The 19315-nt window shown below is 37.2% G+C and overlaps 2 protein-coding genes across 2 annotated transcripts in view; both read right to left on the bottom strand.

Moving 5' to 3' along the window:
- The window catches only part of eps15 (epidermal growth factor receptor pathway substrate 15), a 28150-nt gene extending 14788 nt beyond the window's left edge, over positions 1–13362 (bottom strand). Inside the window, exons 1-13 of the mRNA XM_079637490.1 lie at positions 13069–13362; positions 9083–9124; positions 7989–8078; positions 7729–7776; positions 7546–7641; positions 7284–7346; positions 7006–7131; positions 6675–6734; positions 5950–6153; positions 5668–5813; positions 5361–5514; positions 4561–4646; positions 1256–1328 (exon numbers count right to left, since the gene is read on the bottom strand). Of these exons, the coding sequence (XP_079493616.1) occupies positions 1256–1328; positions 4561–4646; positions 5361–5514; positions 5668–5813; positions 5950–6153; positions 6675–6734; positions 7006–7131; positions 7284–7346; positions 7546–7641; positions 7729–7776; positions 7989–8078; positions 9083–9124; positions 13069–13095 (1215 nt within the window). The 5' untranslated portion in view covers positions 13096–13362. The remainder of the gene's footprint in view (positions 1–1255; positions 1329–4560; positions 4647–5360; positions 5515–5667; positions 5814–5949; positions 6154–6674; positions 6735–7005; positions 7132–7283; positions 7347–7545; positions 7642–7728; positions 7777–7988; positions 8079–9082; positions 9125–13068) is intronic.
- A 774-nt stretch (positions 13363–14136) lies between these two features.
- LOC307011452 (calreticulin-like) lies at positions 14137–19179 on the bottom strand. Its single transcript, XM_079637135.1, has 9 exons — positions 18798–19179; positions 18317–18418; positions 17871–18074; positions 17641–17735; positions 17345–17554; positions 16997–17110; positions 15929–16072; positions 15722–15814; positions 14137–15533 (listed from the first exon to the last, which is right to left on the bottom strand). Exons 1-9 carry the CDS (start codon positions 18889–18891, stop codon positions 15321–15323), a joined length of 1269 nt encoding a protein of 422 aa, XP_079493261.1. The 5' UTR covers positions 18892–19179; the 3' UTR covers positions 14137–15320.
- Between the last annotated feature and the right edge of the window lie 136 nt (positions 19180–19315).

The raw sequence follows: 19315 nt of genomic DNA, 5'->3' as shown, positions 1-19315 counted from the left end.
TTTTAATTATTTTAATGTTGCACCTTTGCATAGGTGAGATTGTTAATTTGCACTTCTTTTCTAAGTATGGGCGTTCTTTTGTCCCTCTGCCTCTGAAGACTATAGTAATTCAAGAGCAAGATCCATTTTAATTGCTATTTATACAGGTAAGAGATCACAGGTGTCACACGCACAATTTCAAATCCAAAAACGAAACAAAAACAGCAGGATGGCCTAGTTTGATGACAGGAAAGGAGAACCGGGTACCACCTGTGATATCAATATGCTATCTAGTATCCATATGCACACACATATCAGGCTGCTTTCTCTTCCTGAATTCTTCACACACACACATAATTGTTTTTCCGGCTCATTAGGCATCCATCTGTCAATGAATTTTAACATTAGTGCTGGAACGCTTTATTCTCTTAATGAATGACCAAATATTATAAAACTAAGCTGAACACATCTGAATCTGTACCTGGCATATAATTCAGCAGCCTACAGTGTCTTCCAGTCTACAAAAATGGCTTATTTTCAGATACATACAGGAAATTGAATTATCACACCGTGGGAGAGAGCGAGAGAGAGCAAGAGAGAGTGAGAGAGAGGGAGGCAGCCTAGATCTCGATGGAAATGAACAACAAATTTATGAGTCAGGAAGCCAGTGCAGATATATAGACCTTGAACTTCTTTCAACTCCGCTGACAGACAGCGAGGAGAGAACTGATCCACGACGAGCAGAGGATAGACAGATGATAGGGAGGATAAAACAGACAGACAGGGAGCTTTTGAAAAACAGCTGGCTCCTATTCTCCTTTTTCTGGCCCTTTATTGATCAAATAAGTGGTCAGTAAAATCTATACATGATGATGTATGAAACAATCAATACAGAAATAACTTTAATAGAGCCAGCTGTCTTTAAACAAATAAAATAAAACGCAGAAATAACTTCAAAGCAGCCAGCTGCCTTTCAAATAACTAATATAAAATGATTCAAAATAAAATATATAGATATAAATGTAATGCAGTCACATGCCTTTAAACAACTGATATAAAAATTATTCAAAATAAAATAAAAATACTGAAATAACTTGAATTCAGCTAGCTGGCTGTAAATAATTAATATAAAAAGATAAATTAAATAAACTATTTCAGAATAATAATTGTATTATATTAAAATTATATTATAAAAATATCTAAATGTCTCAGATCAGCATCATTAAAAAAAACAAAAAAACATTTATTTCCCATTTAATTTGAAAATCCCTCATACCTGGACTTCACTGTTCCTCTGTCGTATAGTTTCCTCCCTCTCTTTGATGTCCTGTTCCACCGTGCTCTTCTCCCTGAAAGACCAGCACAGACATGAGTATTTAATGACAGTGGCGACGGCGGGTACAGACAGCCAGCCGCCTGGAGCAGCATGGACAGCATCTCCCTCCAGCACCATCTCTGCATCTGCTGCCTGAGCTTGTGTGTGAGAACAGAGGCTGTACGTGAGTCAGTGTGTCAGAGCTGCACATGGGCAGATGCTATTCTGAACGCCAGGAAGAGTGGGAGGAGGGAAGCATGGAGGATGTGGGGTTGGAATACATTAGAGGTGTTTTCACTTATTCCACTGTATCTTTAGGTCATGCAGGTTAAATTTAGCAAACAATTCTATAACAACCACACTTCCTACAAATATGAGTGGTGCTTGGTAGTGATATATTAATATAATAATATATTAATTGTCCGATGTCCGGCCATTTTGATATATATTCTGTGATTTCGAGATGACAACATGTGAGTGACGTTCTACTCTGAGGAATAGGAGCTCTCAGAAAATTCACAGTTTACAAGTTGCAATTATGAGCTCTACAAGACCGTGAACACTTTTTACAAGTTGAAATCTCAATTACGGTAATTACGACATGGTGTGAATGATGATCATCAAAAATTATGAAATCAGTTTTTCTGCCTAATATTTTAAGTTTATATCTTTTTTTAGAGCCAAGAAATGGCTATATGTTGCTATGCGGTTGCTAGGGTGTTCTGAATGCCTACTATTACTCTGCGAGTGCTTACTAGCCCAAGTCAAAAGAGTCAATGAAATTTCCATAATGCAAATCAGTCTGATGGTTTAACACACCTCTTTTCAACAAAAACAACCCCCTAAAACTAAACTATAAGCAAGAGCAATAGTAATGCTTGCCACCACCACTAATTGTTACACTCAGGTGAGGACACTTTTAAAGCTAGAGTACTCCTTACATGGAGGGTCATCCTGGGATTAAATGTACAATAGGCATGTTTACATACACTCATTTTTATCAATTAGAATAAATCCAATCTAATTTTTAGATTTGGAAAGTTCTATTCATGTCAACCATAAACGTTGCCAACTTGCCATCCAATTCACATTTACATGTTCAGTGCATTTCAGTTCCCAGTCGAAAGCCACCGCAATAATGTCACGGGAGCTTCTGTGACCAGAATTGCAGTTTTTGCCATATAAAAAGAAAGCTGACAAAAAAAAAAATGTCAGAAGACCTTTTTAGCAAATATTTAAAAGATGAGACGTAAATAGACACGCATAGTTTAAGATGTAAAATGTATGTAATCATATGCATCACGGCACTGCGCATATATGCACACAGTATTTTTTTAATCCGATTGAAAAAATAGATAAAAATTTTTCCCTTTGTCTGTTGATTCATTATTTCAGGTCTACACCACCACATTTGGATGAAGGTTTTCAGTCTGATTGAGCCATCAATCCGAGTATAACCTGATTATTTCAGTGCATGTAAACGTAAATAATGTTTATTTGTCATGGTACTCATCTTTTAAGGTTAAAACCATCCCCCTTTTGGTTACCAGCCCAGATTTTAACCACTACGCCAACGCCACACAATCCATGCATGAGAAATTATGCTTTGTTGCTTTGTTAAATGCATTTGCATGGTAAATCCATTTCTAAAAATAAGATCAACTACCCTCATCTTAAAGGGCTATGGTGTGAAAACGTATTTATCTTAGTCACAGCTCATGGTGTCAACGCATGTGAAAACATTTATTTTCTAAAACTAATAATGTAAAAATAGGTGTATGATGATGCTGGAATGTTTCTTTACGTAGAATCTCTCTTAGGTACAGGGATTGTGATCTAGCAAGAGTAAAACAGAAAGATTAGAAAGGGAAAAGAAAGAAAAATGTTTCATGAAACAGTTTAATAATAACACAAATCTTTCCCAACAAGATTTATCAGGGCATCTTTCCTGGATAAGGCTGAACTGTATTAAGCTCTGACTCAACGTTTCCTCCGAGATTCTGACACAGAGAATTCATGCTGCAGTCTTCCCAGCAACAACAGAGAAACACACATGGATCAGACCAAGAGTCAAACACACACACACTGTGAGTCAGAGACTCCCAGGAGCAAAAGGAGAGGAGGAGAAAACAAGAAAATAGAAAGACTAAAAGGTGATATATAAATAATACAGGACAAAATGTGGGTTTGAAATAAAAGTCTTGGCAACAGTCCTAAATCCAACAATAAACTGGATCTTGAGCAGCCCGGATCAGCCAAAAAACAACAGAGCATGAGTAGTCCAAACACAATCTAATGTTTTTTTGTGTTTTTTTAGAATGAGGGTGTGGCCTGTTCTTACCTGTCACCTGAGGTCGCCCGTTGCCGTGGAGATTTAAGGCAATCCCGAACCGCACGCATCATTTTAGTGACAAACAACAGCCCATCGTATAGAACCTTTCGGATTTCTACCCTTTCTGCTCATCTTCTTCTGCACACTCCATTTCAAGCAGAGTCATTACTTCTCACTTACGCTTTCTCTTGCACTCACAGGAAGTGAGAAGTGCTAGAACTGCTGTGGAGCGTCTATCTCACACTGAGAGTGAGTGTGCTGGGAGCTGACAGGTGACTGTATCTGCTTTTGCTCAAAGTCTGTAAACCAAAGATGGAGGGGAAACCAGAGGCGGGAGCATCTTCCTCTTTCTGTGTTTGTGTAAATGAGAGCTCCACCTCTCCTCTGTGGGCTAGTGACTCCTATCACAAGGTGTTACCTTCTCTGGAGACTCATTGCTTACAGGAAGTGATTTAAGGACTCGTATACACCAACCACACACGTGTTGCATTCGATGACAGAGCGAAGAACATTAAGTAAAGAGATACTCAAAGAAACCATTAAAGAAACCATCAGTTCAAGTGCATCTATCATGACCTGAGGACAGATTTGGACACAATAACACTGAGATTTTTGTCTCACCCACACTTCTGCTTTTGTTCTTTCATAAGCTCTTGTGCACCTGTGTGAGGGCATTGTGTGGAAACTACAAACACACTATTATAAAACAGATGGCCTGATAGTACAAAAAAAGAGAGAAATGGCGAGTATTGTATGTTAAAAATGTTGAAGCCTTGAAAATACAGACAGAACAACAAAGCAGTGGCTACCCATAAGTCCATGGGTCCACAAGACATATATTAAGAAATTTGAATTCAGGTACATTCAGGCGTTTTATATTCAAACACGCGTGTCTTGTGGACATGAGGAGAGAGAAGTAAAATCAGTAACTCACCTCTGTAAATCCATGATTTCGTTAGTGAGTGAGTCCAACTCTTTAATTGCGGAGAAATCGGCAGCCTGTACTAAGAGAGCATTGTTCTGTTCAGGAGCAGGGAGGGAGGAAGCAGAAAGTAAAAAAAGGGGATTTTAGTTTAGATTCTAAACTTTTTTCCAACTATATAATACATGACTACCATTGAAAAGTTTTGGGTCAGTAGTTTTTTTTTTTTTTTTTAGAAATGAATACTCTTATTCAGTAAGAAAGCATTAAAAAAGTGACAGTAATGATCCAAAAGATTTCTATTTAAAAAAAAGTGATATTCTTTTCGATTTTCTATTCATCAAAGAATTCTGGAAAAAAACGTGTTACAATTTCCACAAAAACATTAATAATATTAGCAAAAATGTGAGCAGTTGCTCATTATCATTTAAAGAGACATGCACTGAAACGTGTCGCTGTGAACAAAGCTGTTTTTGAGGAGGTAAAAAGGGTGTTGCTTTACACAACCATTGAGGAATTTTAACCAAAGTATTTTACAAACTTTAAATGAAGACCCTAAAGAATCATACCAACTTTTCCGATGACCCCTTTAAATCATTTAAAAATCTTACTGACCCCAAACTTGTGAACTGTAGTTTATTAGAGAAACAAACTTACAAAATAAAAGACAAAGCACCAAGCTAGATTTAAAAAAAAAAGATAACATCTAAAAGGATTGGTCAGAATCCCCAAAAAATCCTAGCATCTACTATTTTTTTTCACATTCAAAACAACAACAAAAATCTCCACATATGATTTAATGAGCACTGTACCTGTCGTGCCAGTCTATCACAAGGAGGGATCATTTCCGGAGAGAGTGTCTGGGGGGGTTCTATTCCCTTTGAGAGCTTCTGATTGATTAGATATAGAGCTAATGCAAACTGATCCCGGGTCAGCTTCCCGACGTCACCTATATCGCAAAGCTCCCTATAGAAAAGGCAAGCCAAAGTAACATTACAATACAAATCCATACAGTTTTAGTGTTTGCAATATATGGAATAGGTCTAATTAGTTCTGCATGAGCATTTATGGAAAATTAAACTAATAACGGAAATTTTAATCCAAGCAGTAGCATCTCACCAAATGCGGGCTAAAGTAGCAGACGGCAAACCCGTCTTCAGAAATATATCTCGGACCTCAGCACCAGATACCAAGCCATCCATGTCACTATCTGTCTTAATGAATAAGTCATCGTATTTGGCTTTATCTGCTGGAGATACCACCCACTGCACACACATTTATACATAGATGTTTGTTAACAAAACTCTGGGACATTTTCAAACTACATTTGCAGCAAGCACCAGAATTATTCAGAACTAAATGATCAATACGCTGTTAAAACTGATGTGAAATTAATGTGACCTGTGGTGGTGTAGGTTGTGCAGGCAGTGTTTTAGATCCAGAGTTGGCAGAGCCTCTCTCTTTATGCTGTGCTGGAGATGGTAGGTGGGGCGTGATCACAGGAGGCGTGGCTATTTTTTTCCGTTTTGATGGTGGAATCAGAGCGGCAGGCAGAGACATGGGAACCGGCTCGGACTCCAGAGCTCTGTATACCAAATACATGGCCTAAAACACACAAACACACACAACATATATGAACTATTAACACTGGACAAACGTATTCAGTTTTAAAGGAATAGTTCACTTTAAATGAAAATTGTGTCATCAAACCTATATGAATGTCTTTCTTCTGCTGAACAGTTGATGGGCCCCATTGACTTCCATAGTAGGAAAAAAATACTATGGAAGTCAATCATCAACTGTTTGGTTACCGATATTCTTCATAATATCTTCTTTTGTGTTCAGCAGAAGAAAGACATTTATACAGGTTTGAAACAACTTGAGAGTGAGTAAATGATGACAGGATTTTGAAGTGAAGTATAAAATACTACTCTTAAAGTATAAAATCAGAGAAGTGTAAAGGGCAGCTTTTCTCAAACAGGGAAACAAGATGTTCATGTCATCTTTATGAAAGTCTGATCTATGTAAAAAGCAGGGTGAAGTCACCCTTGAAAAGTAGGCAAGATGAAAAGTAATATGCCAAAATACCAATAACCCATTTGTGGTTTATTACCCACAGAACTCACCACAGCGAACTCATCTTTGTCCAGCATGCCATCTCTGTCAATGTCACTGAGCTCCCAAACCTATAACATTAATTCCAATGAAAGATGTCAGATCGAGTTATTTACCTGTAGTTTAATTTTAATAAATTTTAAAGTGGGATAGACAATTTAGCTAAACTTCAGGTTTTTGCCTTTTAAAAGACCCCAATACTTTCAAGCTATGGCTCAAGAGTGCATCCTAGTGGTTAGGCCTAAAAATGCACCTTTATATAAAAGACAAGGTAAAAGTTGCATATTCAAACCCTGCATTGCACTATCATTATAAACCTGCTTGCCACTGCGCTTGTCTTACCCTGCCAAGGACGTCCACAGGGAGTTTAGAATTAAGGAGCACTGGTTTGACCTTATCGCCCGTGAGCATGCCGCCCGCCGGAGAGAGGCTCTCGAAGATGGCATCAAATTTCAGCTTCTCATCAGCCTATATGACACGCACAACACATATACACATTCATAAATGAGCAATTAAGGCATTAATCTGAACGCTAAATCTAATGTATGACTAATTCTAATTACAACATTTATCGAGCAACTTTATTCGACATAACCAAACATCTGTTGGCGATATCTGACCTTGACAATCCATGGGCAGTCTGTGGGCACAGGGCCAAACTGAAGAGGACTGCTAGTGTCATGCTAGACAGGAAACAGAAGAACAGTCATTAACTCACAAGAGACGTAGAGCCGTTTCCACCACGTAAGCAAATAAAATCACCAACTCAGCAGCTTTTAAATCATTTGTAATTGTATTCCCAGTTCTCCTTGGCTAATGAAGGACATGTGATGTGGTTTTCCTGGTCTGGTAAGAGGAAGAGAAAGTTAAGATCTAACTTACAAACTTTGGGGGAGGGACAGCTGTATTAAGGCTTTTAAGAGACACTTCAAGTCCATTCTGAGCACACGCCACCAAACGGAGGGCTACAAAAAATTGCTGAGAAGCAACAAACAGACAAATAAAGTTGAGAATGTATAGCTCGAACTTATTTTTCTAATAATGAACAATAATGTTTGAAAATACCTGCTTGTTTAGCGAGCCTTTGCGTTCGGAATCTGCTAAGTCCCATATCTGTGGAACAAATTAGCAGCAAGTCGAATCAGTAATCAGTCATTTAGTGCTTGAAGTAAAACACTGCATTACACAATATTGCACTGTGCATAACAACCGGTTCTATAGAACAGGTTTTTCTATTTCAGTCATCTTGTTGTTTCCAGCACTCGTCAATCAATTCATTTCCCACACTGCTATATTGGAAGCATGCTATTGCTTATTGACGTTACCTTGCCAAGGACCAGGTCTGCAAGGCCAGATCTCTTTAAGAATAAAGCCGCATCACTAGCTCCTACACACCCACTGCCGGACGGATCTACCTGTGGTGGAATAAAGCATAACAGATATTTAAAGTTTGGGGTCTGTAAGGATTGTTAATGTTTTCGAAAGGAATCTCTTTTGCTCACAAAGGCTGCATTTATTTGATCAAAAAATACAATAAAAAAGTATTATTGTGAAATATTATTAAAATTAAGCATAACTGGTTTCTATTCTAATATTCAAAAAAGTTCAACAAAGTTGTCCTAAGACAAGAACGGGTATTGTTCAAAATTCATGTATAACTTTGATGAAAGGTTTTGATCCACTTCAAATGTTGACTACTGTGTTTTAGAATGCACCCTATTCTTGTGATAGCAAAGCTGGATTTTCAGCATCATTAGTCCAGTCTTTAGTGTCACATGATCCTTCAGAAAATGTGCTGCTCAAGAAACATTTCTTATTATTATCTATGTGGTCAACAGTTCTGCTGCTTAATATTTTGGTCGAAACCACGATTAATCTTTTTCAGGATTCTTTGAGGAACAGAAAGTTCAAAATAACAGCATTTATTGGAAATGGAAATCTTCTGTAATAATATAGGCTAAATGTCTTTACTGTTACTCGTTTTGATCAATTTAATGCATTCTTGCTGAATAAAAGTATTAATTTCTTTAAATAAATGAAACATTCTTACTGACTCTTACTTACTTTTGACCGGTAGTGTATTTTTCAATAAATATTCTAGAACTCCGAATCATTCAAACACAATCCAAAAAACAGAACTGAAGATATTCACTCAAATAGGAAACCAGCAGCAAGATGTTTAAACCATATGCTAGTTCAAACAGGCTGCTTCCCTCACCCTGTTCAGTTTGCAAAAAATTCATCACTAATTCATAGCGGAATCCTTTTACTGAGAGAACGACACTTATGGGAGGCAGAAGCCTCAGAGTGCTTTTAGCTCAAACTGACAATGCGGTGAGGTTTTTATTTCTTTTCTTTCACCAAGTGCTCTATATTTGCCAAAGTGAGACATAACAGAAAAAGCTGATTAAACGCTTACCTGTCGATAGTATTTCTCATAGACAGGATTCCCACTTGAAAGCTGCAAGCAAATAAAACAAAATCTAGTTAAAGTCATTCCAAATACATTGTTTAATCTCTCGAAAACAGGTTAAACTGATAAAACCTTTAATCAATGCATAAATAAGCCAATTAAAGAGCACATTCTTCTAAACTGTTGTCTTTCTTGGCAGCATTGATGCATTCAGACCTCTGAAAAAGAAAATGTTAAAACCATCTGGCAACCAGGTGAACATTTATTGAATGGCAATGTGAAAGCAAACGATCTCACAATGACTTTAGAAGCACTCACGAAAGATGTTGATTAAACAACCATGCACATAAACGGTGGTTTTCTTAAGTCTCTTACCACCACAACACAGCTTTTGTTGAGTTGGGATTCACAATAGTCGAGCAGAGAAACACACATTTGTGCAGCTGACTGCAAGCCAAACCATCGACATTAGGTTTAGTCACGGCCAAAAGGCTAATTTATACCATATGGACGGATCAAGTGAAATGAGACGCATTATAGAGTCCAAATTGTGATTGTTTAAATTGTGTTTTTAGTAAACGTCAACCTCTCTGCCAGTCAAATGCTATTAAAGGGTCATATGATCTTACATATCTGACATCTGCATCATCATGATGCATAAGCATCAACTAGCTTTTCTGGTCATGTTAGGTGAAGTTCTGCCAGATCCCAACTGCTTTTTGGTTGTAGTTCAACAGCTCTGTCTGTCTCCCATCAGGCGGTTACTGGTGCATGCTAATGCGATGCTGGCACACAATATTCAGCAAAGTGCCACCAAACATTTCCTTGTCCCACTGAGAAAGGAGTAGGAGTTTTTTGTAACGCTTCTTAAAAGAAAAAAACTCAAACCATTTTGGCCTTTCAGGCTGTTGCGATTCCAACTCATTTCCTGAGACTTATTCTGGCATGTTCTTTTTACAATTACCACGCTTCTACAGACTGAAGTCTTAGTAAACCATAGTTAAACATACAATGAAAAAAATATCATCTACTAAATATACAAAACTATCTTGGAATCCTATTCTCATGCTGTCTTTACGCTGCAAAGTCGGCAGAGAAGCTACATAAAAATACTACAGAAAGTGCATTTACAGACTAGATTTACACAAATTACAATTGCAGAAATAATGTGGTAAAATTAATACTGCAAATATAAAATTATTGAACACTAATTGATTGATGGAATTTTATGATTATTATTATACAATTTTATGTAATTGTAAAAAAGTTAAAAAAAAGACAGACATTGACAGACTAGAGAGATGGCTAATACCTTCTTTACAGCAAAAATCAGAGAGAAATAGTCTCAGATATCAGAAAACAGATCACATAAGCTGTCATATTACGGTTAGGCAGAGAAAGATATCCAAAATTACATTTTCTTAAAACCAACATTTTGGTGTAATTATGACAACAATATGATCAGGGTTCTATCACTGGATTCTTTAAAAAAAAAAAATATCATGCTTGTCTCCTGCCTCCTTCAGTATGTCCCAAACTAAACCTGCCCTTGGCTTCATAGAAAGTATATATCGTTACCAAGGTATAGATCTTTAGAGATTTTGCTATATCGTATATATAGCGTGGTATGCAAATAGCAATATATAGCTGCCTCTAAGAAGGCGTTCGCGAAGCCAGTTCTCTTTCACGTCTTAATTGCGTGTGTAATCAACCATTCAAGCGCAAAATGTCAAAATGGCCATCATGTGGAGTATTCATGTAAACAGTCTCACATGGAAGTAAACAGTTGGGTGTAAACCAGATGTGTATCAATAATGGATCCGCGCATTTGGTCATTAAAGGATTAGTCCACATTAAAATGAAAATTAGCCGATAATTTACTCACCCTCAAGCCATCCTAGGTGTATATGACTTTCTTCTTTCAGACGAATACAATCGGAGTTATATAAAAAAATATCATGGCTCTTCCAAGTTTTATAATGCAGTGAATTACAACCAACAGATTGACGTTAAAAAAAAGTGAATACATCCATCGTAAACAAACTCCAAATGGCACCGGTGGGTTAAAAAAGTTATTCTAAAGCAAAACGATGAGTTTGTGTGTAAGAAAAATATTCAAATTTAATACATTACAAAGTAAAATTCTGGCTTCCGGCCTTCAATCTGTTGGTTGCAATCCACTGCCATTATAAAACTGGGAAGAGCCAGGATTTTTTAAATATAACTCCGATTGTATTCGTCTGTAAATCGTCTAATTTTCATTTGAAAGTGAACTAGGCCTTTAATGTGAATCAAACAAAAGAGAAAATAACTTGCTGCTCTTCTTGACTGAATAACTTTTTTTTTTTTAGCTTTATATTCATACAATGAAGACTATGCAATATTTTATTTTTCACATTTGATTATTTTTTAATACTAATTCTAACTACAGGACATGTTAAATAAACCTATTCTACCTGAAAATCTTAATTTGTTCTAATTCATATTTTTGTTCTATTGTATTTGTCCTATTGTTTGTAACTTGCGTCTTTTTTCTTATTTACAACAGAAATTAGCACAAAAAACGAAATAACTATATTGTGATATATATATATATACACACATTTATATTTATCGTGAAATAAAATGACTTATACGGTGAAATAAGAATTAGGTCATATCACCCACCCCTAACAGCAAGCAGAACAGATGAAGATATGTCAGACGTGTCTCTTCCTCTGCCTAAAGAGGTAATACCGTAATGCATATTTCATGCATGCGTGCCTTGCTTCTAAAACAGAGCATACTATCAGCTGAATGTGGTCAACTATTCAACCACCCTTGCCATTAGAGAACAGTGTTATTATTAAAGCAATAAAAAAAGACAACATGCAAAGTGAGGAACATTTCAGACCATCAATCTAATCAATGCATAAATCCCTCTGGACTATTAAACCAGTTAAGTGAGTCCATACATGTAATGCATATGCTGTCAGATCCCCCCTTTTCTATTCTTGAACATCTGCATGAGTGTCACTGAAACTATTTAATTAATATTTGCTCATAACATGCTAAGACCACATCAGAAATAAGTTCATACTTAACTGGATTGAGATTTCTGACTATTTAAGATGTTATTAAGGCTGATTTTAATCGACTATAGCATACAACTTTTTGAAGGCTAATAGTCTGTTTAGCCAGCTAGCGAGTGTCAAATATGCTTTAGCTAGCAGGCTAATTAGTTTCCAGACTGTAGCCAAGAGGGGGAAAAAAGTTGTTATGGGTAGAATAAATAAATGCATATAAGGGAAAAGTACACGCTATGACTGAAATAGGGTAGTACACACCATATTTGCATAAGATAACGCCTAGTTCCTATATATTAATGGGTGGAGAGAGTAAAAGTGAGCTAGCAGTGTAGCAAAACTTCCTGCTGCTTTGCGATGCCACTAGTAAATCGCCTACATGGTTTAGTGTACTAAAACACACATTTCATCCAAAAATACCGATGTCAGATATCAGCGAAAGATGCCCTTAATATTGTAATTTAAAAGTTAGTGCCATAAATCGAAGAAGTAACGTTAATCATCACTGCAGCATCTCTAATTTTTCATATAGGCAAAGACACATTTTACATTACAAGCACTTAAGTTTCACACATTTATAGCCGAGGCGCGTAAAAATACAAGCTGTTCTTTAAATAATTACAGTCACTTTAGATCATCCTAAGACACGCGAAAGCTGGAAAAATAAATAAAGTTTTTATCCACCCTAGTTCAACACTGACACACTAAGCTACGCCCTTACGCAAGTCCCTAAAAGATCACACTGAAACTTTTTCTCTCCCAAAGCAAATGGCTGAAAACAACTTTAAATAGCTGCGCCTAGACAACAGGGTGTGATCGTTTTTCGCCCTAAAGCGCAAATATAAAGCTCAACGGATCTGAAAGACGTGTGAAACGAGCTGGAAAGTGATTTGGAGAGTGTTATATTTGTGTAGAAAGGGAGGTTACCTGAGTCAGGGAGAGACTGGCAGCCATAGTGTTTCAGTTCCCACTAGTTCATCCTGCGTTTCGATAGGCAATGGGCAATATAGGGATGCTACAAAACCTGGTGCTGGATTACTATGTGGATTGAGGCTAAATAAAACCCGGCGATGGATTTTTCAGTGGATCTGTAGGCGGTTGGTCACGGCTGATGGCTCCTTCAAGTTCTCTGGTCACTGGTGCTCACTGTACAGCCAAATGATGTCCAGCTCCACCTCTGTGGGTCTAATGGGTGGAGGGATTGAGTTATGGTTAGGGTGTGGTGGTTGGACCTTCTACGCCCAAATTACACTCAGAGAGGGGGAGCTGGACTTCACGCTCCACCCATGGTTCTGCACTGCAAAACCACCAGACACAGGACTGGAGTTCTCGGTGGATCAGAGCACCAAACCCTGGTGCGGGACTTATCAGTGGATGAGGAGGCGATATAAGCTAATACGAGCTGTTCAGTTTTTGTAGCGCTAAAAGATCTCAACCTCAAGATTTTCATAATGGAGTTTTATTTTGCTCACAATTTGTGAGTAAAATAAAGTCTGTGGTTAACTTGTAGAGACTTATGCTGGTGAATTTTAAAACATGAATTAAACAAACAGTGTTTAATATGTCCATTTCTTTTTCCATTTTAATTTAACTACAATTTTAAAACATACATTAAATAGTTTTTAATTTGTCTGATAATTTGTGAATTTAAAAGTGATTTATTTACATTTTAATTTTTGAATTATTCAATTGATAACATATTCCTCCATTTTACTTTTAAGTGTCACTCATAATTCATGAAGCACAAACGTACAAAACATAGAAGTACTTTTAACCACAGACCTTATTTTACTTATAAACCTCCAACCGATATTCTAAAAAGCGAACATGCATGTTGTGAAATGTAATACATTTGCATACAATTTTTTAAAATTCAGTTTCCAAAAAACATTGTAAACTCCTAAAATGGAGTTTTGCAACATTAGTGAAAAAAGTGCTGAAGAAATTTAATTAATTTAATATTCTCAAAAAGGACACTTGAGTATGTTACTCTTTTTGTAGTTTTATTATTGGACAACAACTGTCATACCAGAGCTTTTCTTCTCAATATGTCAAGGTACATCCTTCAAACACAAAAAGTACAAAATATATCTTTAAAAAAAAGTCACAATCCATTTTGCTGGGAGAAGTATCTGATTGAAGCAGTACAGCAGTGCAATATTCACAATGGCTGTGAAATCCGTTGAAGTGTTACTAGAATAATAGAAGACTTACCTTGGAACAACCCTTGAAATCTTACACACATTTTTTTCATTTTCTTTACTCCACAGGTTCAGCCAGGCCCTTATTACCACATTTGCTGAATATATCATTCAGCAACTCAGTTGAACCAAAGCAAACAATTTACAGCAACTGGGAGAAACCATTGTTAACCTCGATTCGCTTTCGCCATATTCGGCCAAACATGCAAATTCTTAATTCGGTATAAAAGTTTGCTTGCTGACCAGGGCCAGATCAAAACCATATTAGCTTTGTGAGATCCACTGTGTGTTCAGGAAAGTATACAACCAAGAACCTGATCTCTAATAGATTGATATTAAGAGCAAGTACGTGGTTGAATTTGAGGTTTGGGTGAAGATGAAACATGCAATAAAGTGAGGACTCTCTCTCAAACCCAAAACACACACACATTCGTAAAAATGTGTCAAGCCAAAATGCTGTAGATGAGAATGAAAAAACTTGCCATATTCTGTAACAGAAGTGAAATGAGAACAAAATGATGGGTACGGTACCTAAAAATTGCTCCACATTATCAATGAAATATAGTAACTGTTCCTTGAGGTAATCATACTAGTTTCTGAGAATTGTAGCTACCAGTTGATGACTGTTACGATTCAAGTTTCATGTTACAGAATTTCTTTTAGGATATCTGACATATGTAAACATGAGCATTGAAGTTTTATGGATCATATCTCACACTACAAACAAAGATTTTCATATTGGTTCCCTTCAACTCTCCCTGACTGAAAACGCTTGGAACTTTGCTTGACATCATGCAAATGAAAACTATGAAAAAAGTTAATCTATAAATAGGTTTGTAGTAGTGGAAAGGGACGGGACAAAACAATCTTGCCAGATTCATCCGACACACAACAAAAAGGAATGTCCAGCATTAGTCCAGTTCTCTGTATTGTACCCCCTTAGTCACGGGACATTTCTTCACAAGTTCCTGTTGAAATCTACAACTCGTCTTTGAGTTTAGAGTCTGTTTCCTCTTCTTCCTCCTCCTCCTCATCCTCCTCTTCTTCCTCCTCCTCTTCTTCTTCTTCCTCCTCTTCCTTATCTTCATCTTCCCCTTCATCCTTCACCTCCTCCTTTCTTGTATTTTCCTCTTCCTCACGCTTCTTTCTGTCTTCCTCTTCCTGACTTTCTTTCATTTTCTTCTCGGCATCCTGAGAGGAACAAAAACAACAATAATTAATTAATAATTTGTTACATTTATATAGTGCTTTTACTGAGAGCTCAAAGCGCTTTACATAGAAGGGGGGGAATCTCCTCAACCAAACATAAACATGATAAAAAAATGACAATTAAGTGGAAAATAATTTAATAGCAAGCAATAATAATCGAAGCAGCGTACCTTTGTGGCACCCCAAGTCTCATCACCAACCTCTTCTGCCAGTTTGGGGTCATTTGTAATGAGAAAGTTGTCAAAAATTGTGCCAGACTTCACCTAATAAAATAAAATACAAGGAAAGTTGGTTTAAAGCACATCAATAGACGGTTATTAAATATCTGAAAACTGTAATTGTCTTTGGGACCCAAAGTAAGAAAACTGCTAATGTACCTGCCACAAGTCCAGTCCGATCACTCCGATGCTATCGTATTTATAGATTTCGCTGTCAGCGGTGTACTCTGGGTTATCAATCTCAGGGTGCACCCATTTCCCCTTGTAAGCAGGGTTGTCAATCTGGTGGGGTTTCCACTCACCCTGGAAAAGATTAAAAACTCAATTTCGAAAAATAAAACGGCAAACAAAAGTATTCACTGTGACAAAGCCATGTTTTTAGGTAATATCTGCATCTTTGTTCAATATTTAAGTCAGGTTGAAGCAGAAATTCACCCTATTTTTTTTAAATGCTATTGATCATATTCTGAATTCATTTTCCATGTATGCCTTTCATCAATTAAAAAAATATCTTTTTTTATTGATATTTTTATTGTAGTTCTGACATATTCTGGACATTTCCAATAATTTTGCCCACATAAGGTAAATCCCAACCCTCTCTTACAATCAAACTCAAGCTCACATTCAGATCTATGAAAGCTTGTTTCTGCCACAAATTAAAATAAATAAATAGTAATTGTGAATCTCAAAATTCTCACAATCCCAACAATTTTTCACAATTCCCTCAGAATTGTGATATAAATTCACAGCAGGGAGTTTTAAAGTCAGAATTATGAGATATAAAACTCACAATTGCAAGAAAAATTGCAAATTGCGCGGACAATTTGCACTTTCCAAGTCACCATTCTCAGAAAAAGTGAGAATTGCGAGATATGAACTCACGATTGCAAGTCATAAAGTAAAAATGTTGAGGTATAAACTAGCAATTACGAGTTATAAAGGTAGAGGTGCAAGATATACATTTGCCATTGTGAGGAAAAAAAAGGTCAAAATTGTGATATAAAAACTTTTTTTTTTACTCCGTGGCAGTAACAAGCTTTCATTCATTTCTGCATCCATCCAAGCAATAGAACCAAGACTCAGTCCTACATTTTTTCTTCTTTTTCCAATAAACAATTTCAATCGAATATACAGTACATCACAATATGGAAGAAAAGATATGTTGCTACTTCAGTTACCTGGTGAATAAGTATTTTAACGGAGGCACAATTAAAGAAACGTCAGTACCTTGTATTCAGGATTGGTGACCATGGGCGGCTCCCACTCCCCATCCATCTCATCATCCCAGTCATCAGGCTTCTTGGCATCAGGATCTGGGATGTTCTCGGCTTTGTCCCAGTCCTACAGAAACACAGACAAAGTTTCACAAAGCTGGAACATATTAACAAGGAACATATAACTTAATACTGTATATCAGAACAGCTGTTGTTGCAATGATTTACTGCTTTTCTTTTTTTTTTACTTCGTGATCTGTGCATATTTATCCCAAACAGTGGCTTAAATTAAGCAGACAGTTAATCTTGTTTTGCGACAAGCAAGATCTGTTTGGTTTCCTGAAAAACACCAAGTCTTTACCTCTGGTTTCTTGTCATCAGGGTCATCGATCTTCTCTCTCTCGTCCCAGTCCTCAGGCCTTTTCGCGTCGGGATCCTTGATCTTTTTGGGGGGCAGAACGTCCCAGTCTTCTTCCAGAGATCCAGACTCTATCTTCTTATTATCAATCTTGACTTCATAAGTGTTGTCAGGATTGACAATTAGCGTATACAGGTGGGTGTATTCATCATCCTGGATGACAAAATACATGGTATATGAGCTAGGAGTGGTGCCATAGTGCATTATGGGACAAAAAAATAAATGAACAATAGGATTACCTTGCATCTAATGTCTTTGTTGATCAAATGATTTTTGCCTTTGTAATTGAAGATTACATGTACTTTCTTGGTGCCAGGGCCACAGATGTCAGGACCTAGAATAGATAAACGTGTGGGTTAAATCATCTTGTGCGTCCAAATGCACAAAATGTTTTGATGTCTGGTTTGATTTCACATTAGATTTAAGATGCTCATCAATAGAGACAAGTGATTAATGATGAAATACTCACCAAACATGATATTATAGGTGGAATCTCCATTCATATCTTCCTGTTTGAGGTCTGATGGGAAAAGTTTGATGTAGCCTCCACCACAGTCAATGCTCTGCTCATGTTTTACAGTGAACTGGATCACGAGGGGCTGATCCTTGTTGTTGAAATCAGCAAAGCGGGATGAAAGCGCGTAGAAATGAGCATCCTGACTGGTCTGAAGACCTGAAAGTTCACAATATGATACCTGAGTAACAGCAAACTACTACACGTGGCTTTGTAATGTTTTGAAACAGTAAGTATCAGATGGTGTGACCTGTCTGCAGCTCAGTAGAGCAGAGGGCATGACGTCACATACCGTAGCCCCTCCCCCCCGCGTATTATTTAGTGCGTAAAATGAGGAAACCACAAATTCAAGAAAACTGTGTCAATTACCTCATACCTGTAATAAATAAAGCATCACTCACCCTTATCTTTCTCGGCATCGCCATAAAATTTGCCTGCAGAGAGCACAAACTGGCCGTAGTCGGATTTATGCTTGGATTCCATCCATCGGCTCCTCCAGGTGTCTGAAATGTGCGTGTGACATGAATATGAAATTAAAACCATTATCAGCATGCATAATTATGAGTTAAATCAGATTAAATCAAGGACGTTTGCTCAAACAACCGTCATTCACACTTGCTGCCTTGACTATTTGTTATAAGATAATAACCTATTTAAACCAATACTTTAAGATTTTAAATTATTACTATTGTTATTACTGTTGTTGTTACAATTTAATGAATATACTACAACCCACCATTGTTGCCAAGCCATTGCAATAGCATATGGTGACTCCACCAACATAGCATTTCAAGTCTATGGTGAATCCATCACATGCTCGAAAGACACAAAGAGCATAAATAATATACAAAAAGCATCAAAACACAATTTTTTCAAACTCACCTCCGTCTTCAAATTGCTCTCGGAAATAAACAGATGATTCTGCAGCTATCAAAGCGATGGACACGGCCATAAACAGTAGGGATAACGTTGTCATTTTGCAGTAAAATATATTCCCCGTTTAGGAGGGTGGAATAGTAAAATATAAAGAAAATGTGTTTTAAAAAGAAATATTAGGCTTGTATATTATGAGCTCTGTTTGGATCTTTACATGCCTGCAGAATCACTGTGCGCTGCTGCTATCATTCGCACAGTCTCGCCTCTAGACTGAGAACAGATGGCTGGCTCTGATTGGACGGCGGGTGGAGACGATAGCGTCACACCGGTCAGCCAATCAGATAATTTGCGGAAAGCCGTGGAACGTCCTTTCTGGCCAATGCCAGCTGACCACGCGTTTGGCAGACACTAGTAATGGGAATTGGAAAGACTCGTTTCAGCGAATCGGTTCAATGAACTAGTTTAGAAAACGGATTTGGTGCTTGCTTAACTTACGCTTTTTCTTACGTCCTTGGCCTTAAGCA

Source organism: Phoxinus phoxinus, assembly GCF_949152265.1.
Source record: "Phoxinus phoxinus genome assembly, chromosome: 15".
Lineage (NCBI taxonomy): Eukaryota > Metazoa > Chordata > Actinopteri > Cypriniformes > Leuciscidae > Phoxinus > Phoxinus phoxinus.
This window is presented reverse-complemented; position numbering and strand designations above follow the sequence as displayed.

Bases quoted from the DNA above. Each gene is read 5' to 3' on its own strand.
- LOC307011452 (XM_079637135.1), bottom strand. From the start codon at position 18,891: ATGACAACGTTATCCCTACTGTTTATGGCCGTGTCCATCGCTTTGATA. The intron at 18,419-18,797 runs GTGAGTTTGAAA...CGCACATTTCAG, and splicing joins AGAGCAATTTGAAGACGGAG to ACACCTGGAGGAGCCGATGG. The intron at 16,073-16,996 runs GTACTGACGTTT...AATCTTTTCCAG, and splicing joins TCACCAATCCTGAATACAAG to GGTGAGTGGAAACCCCACCA.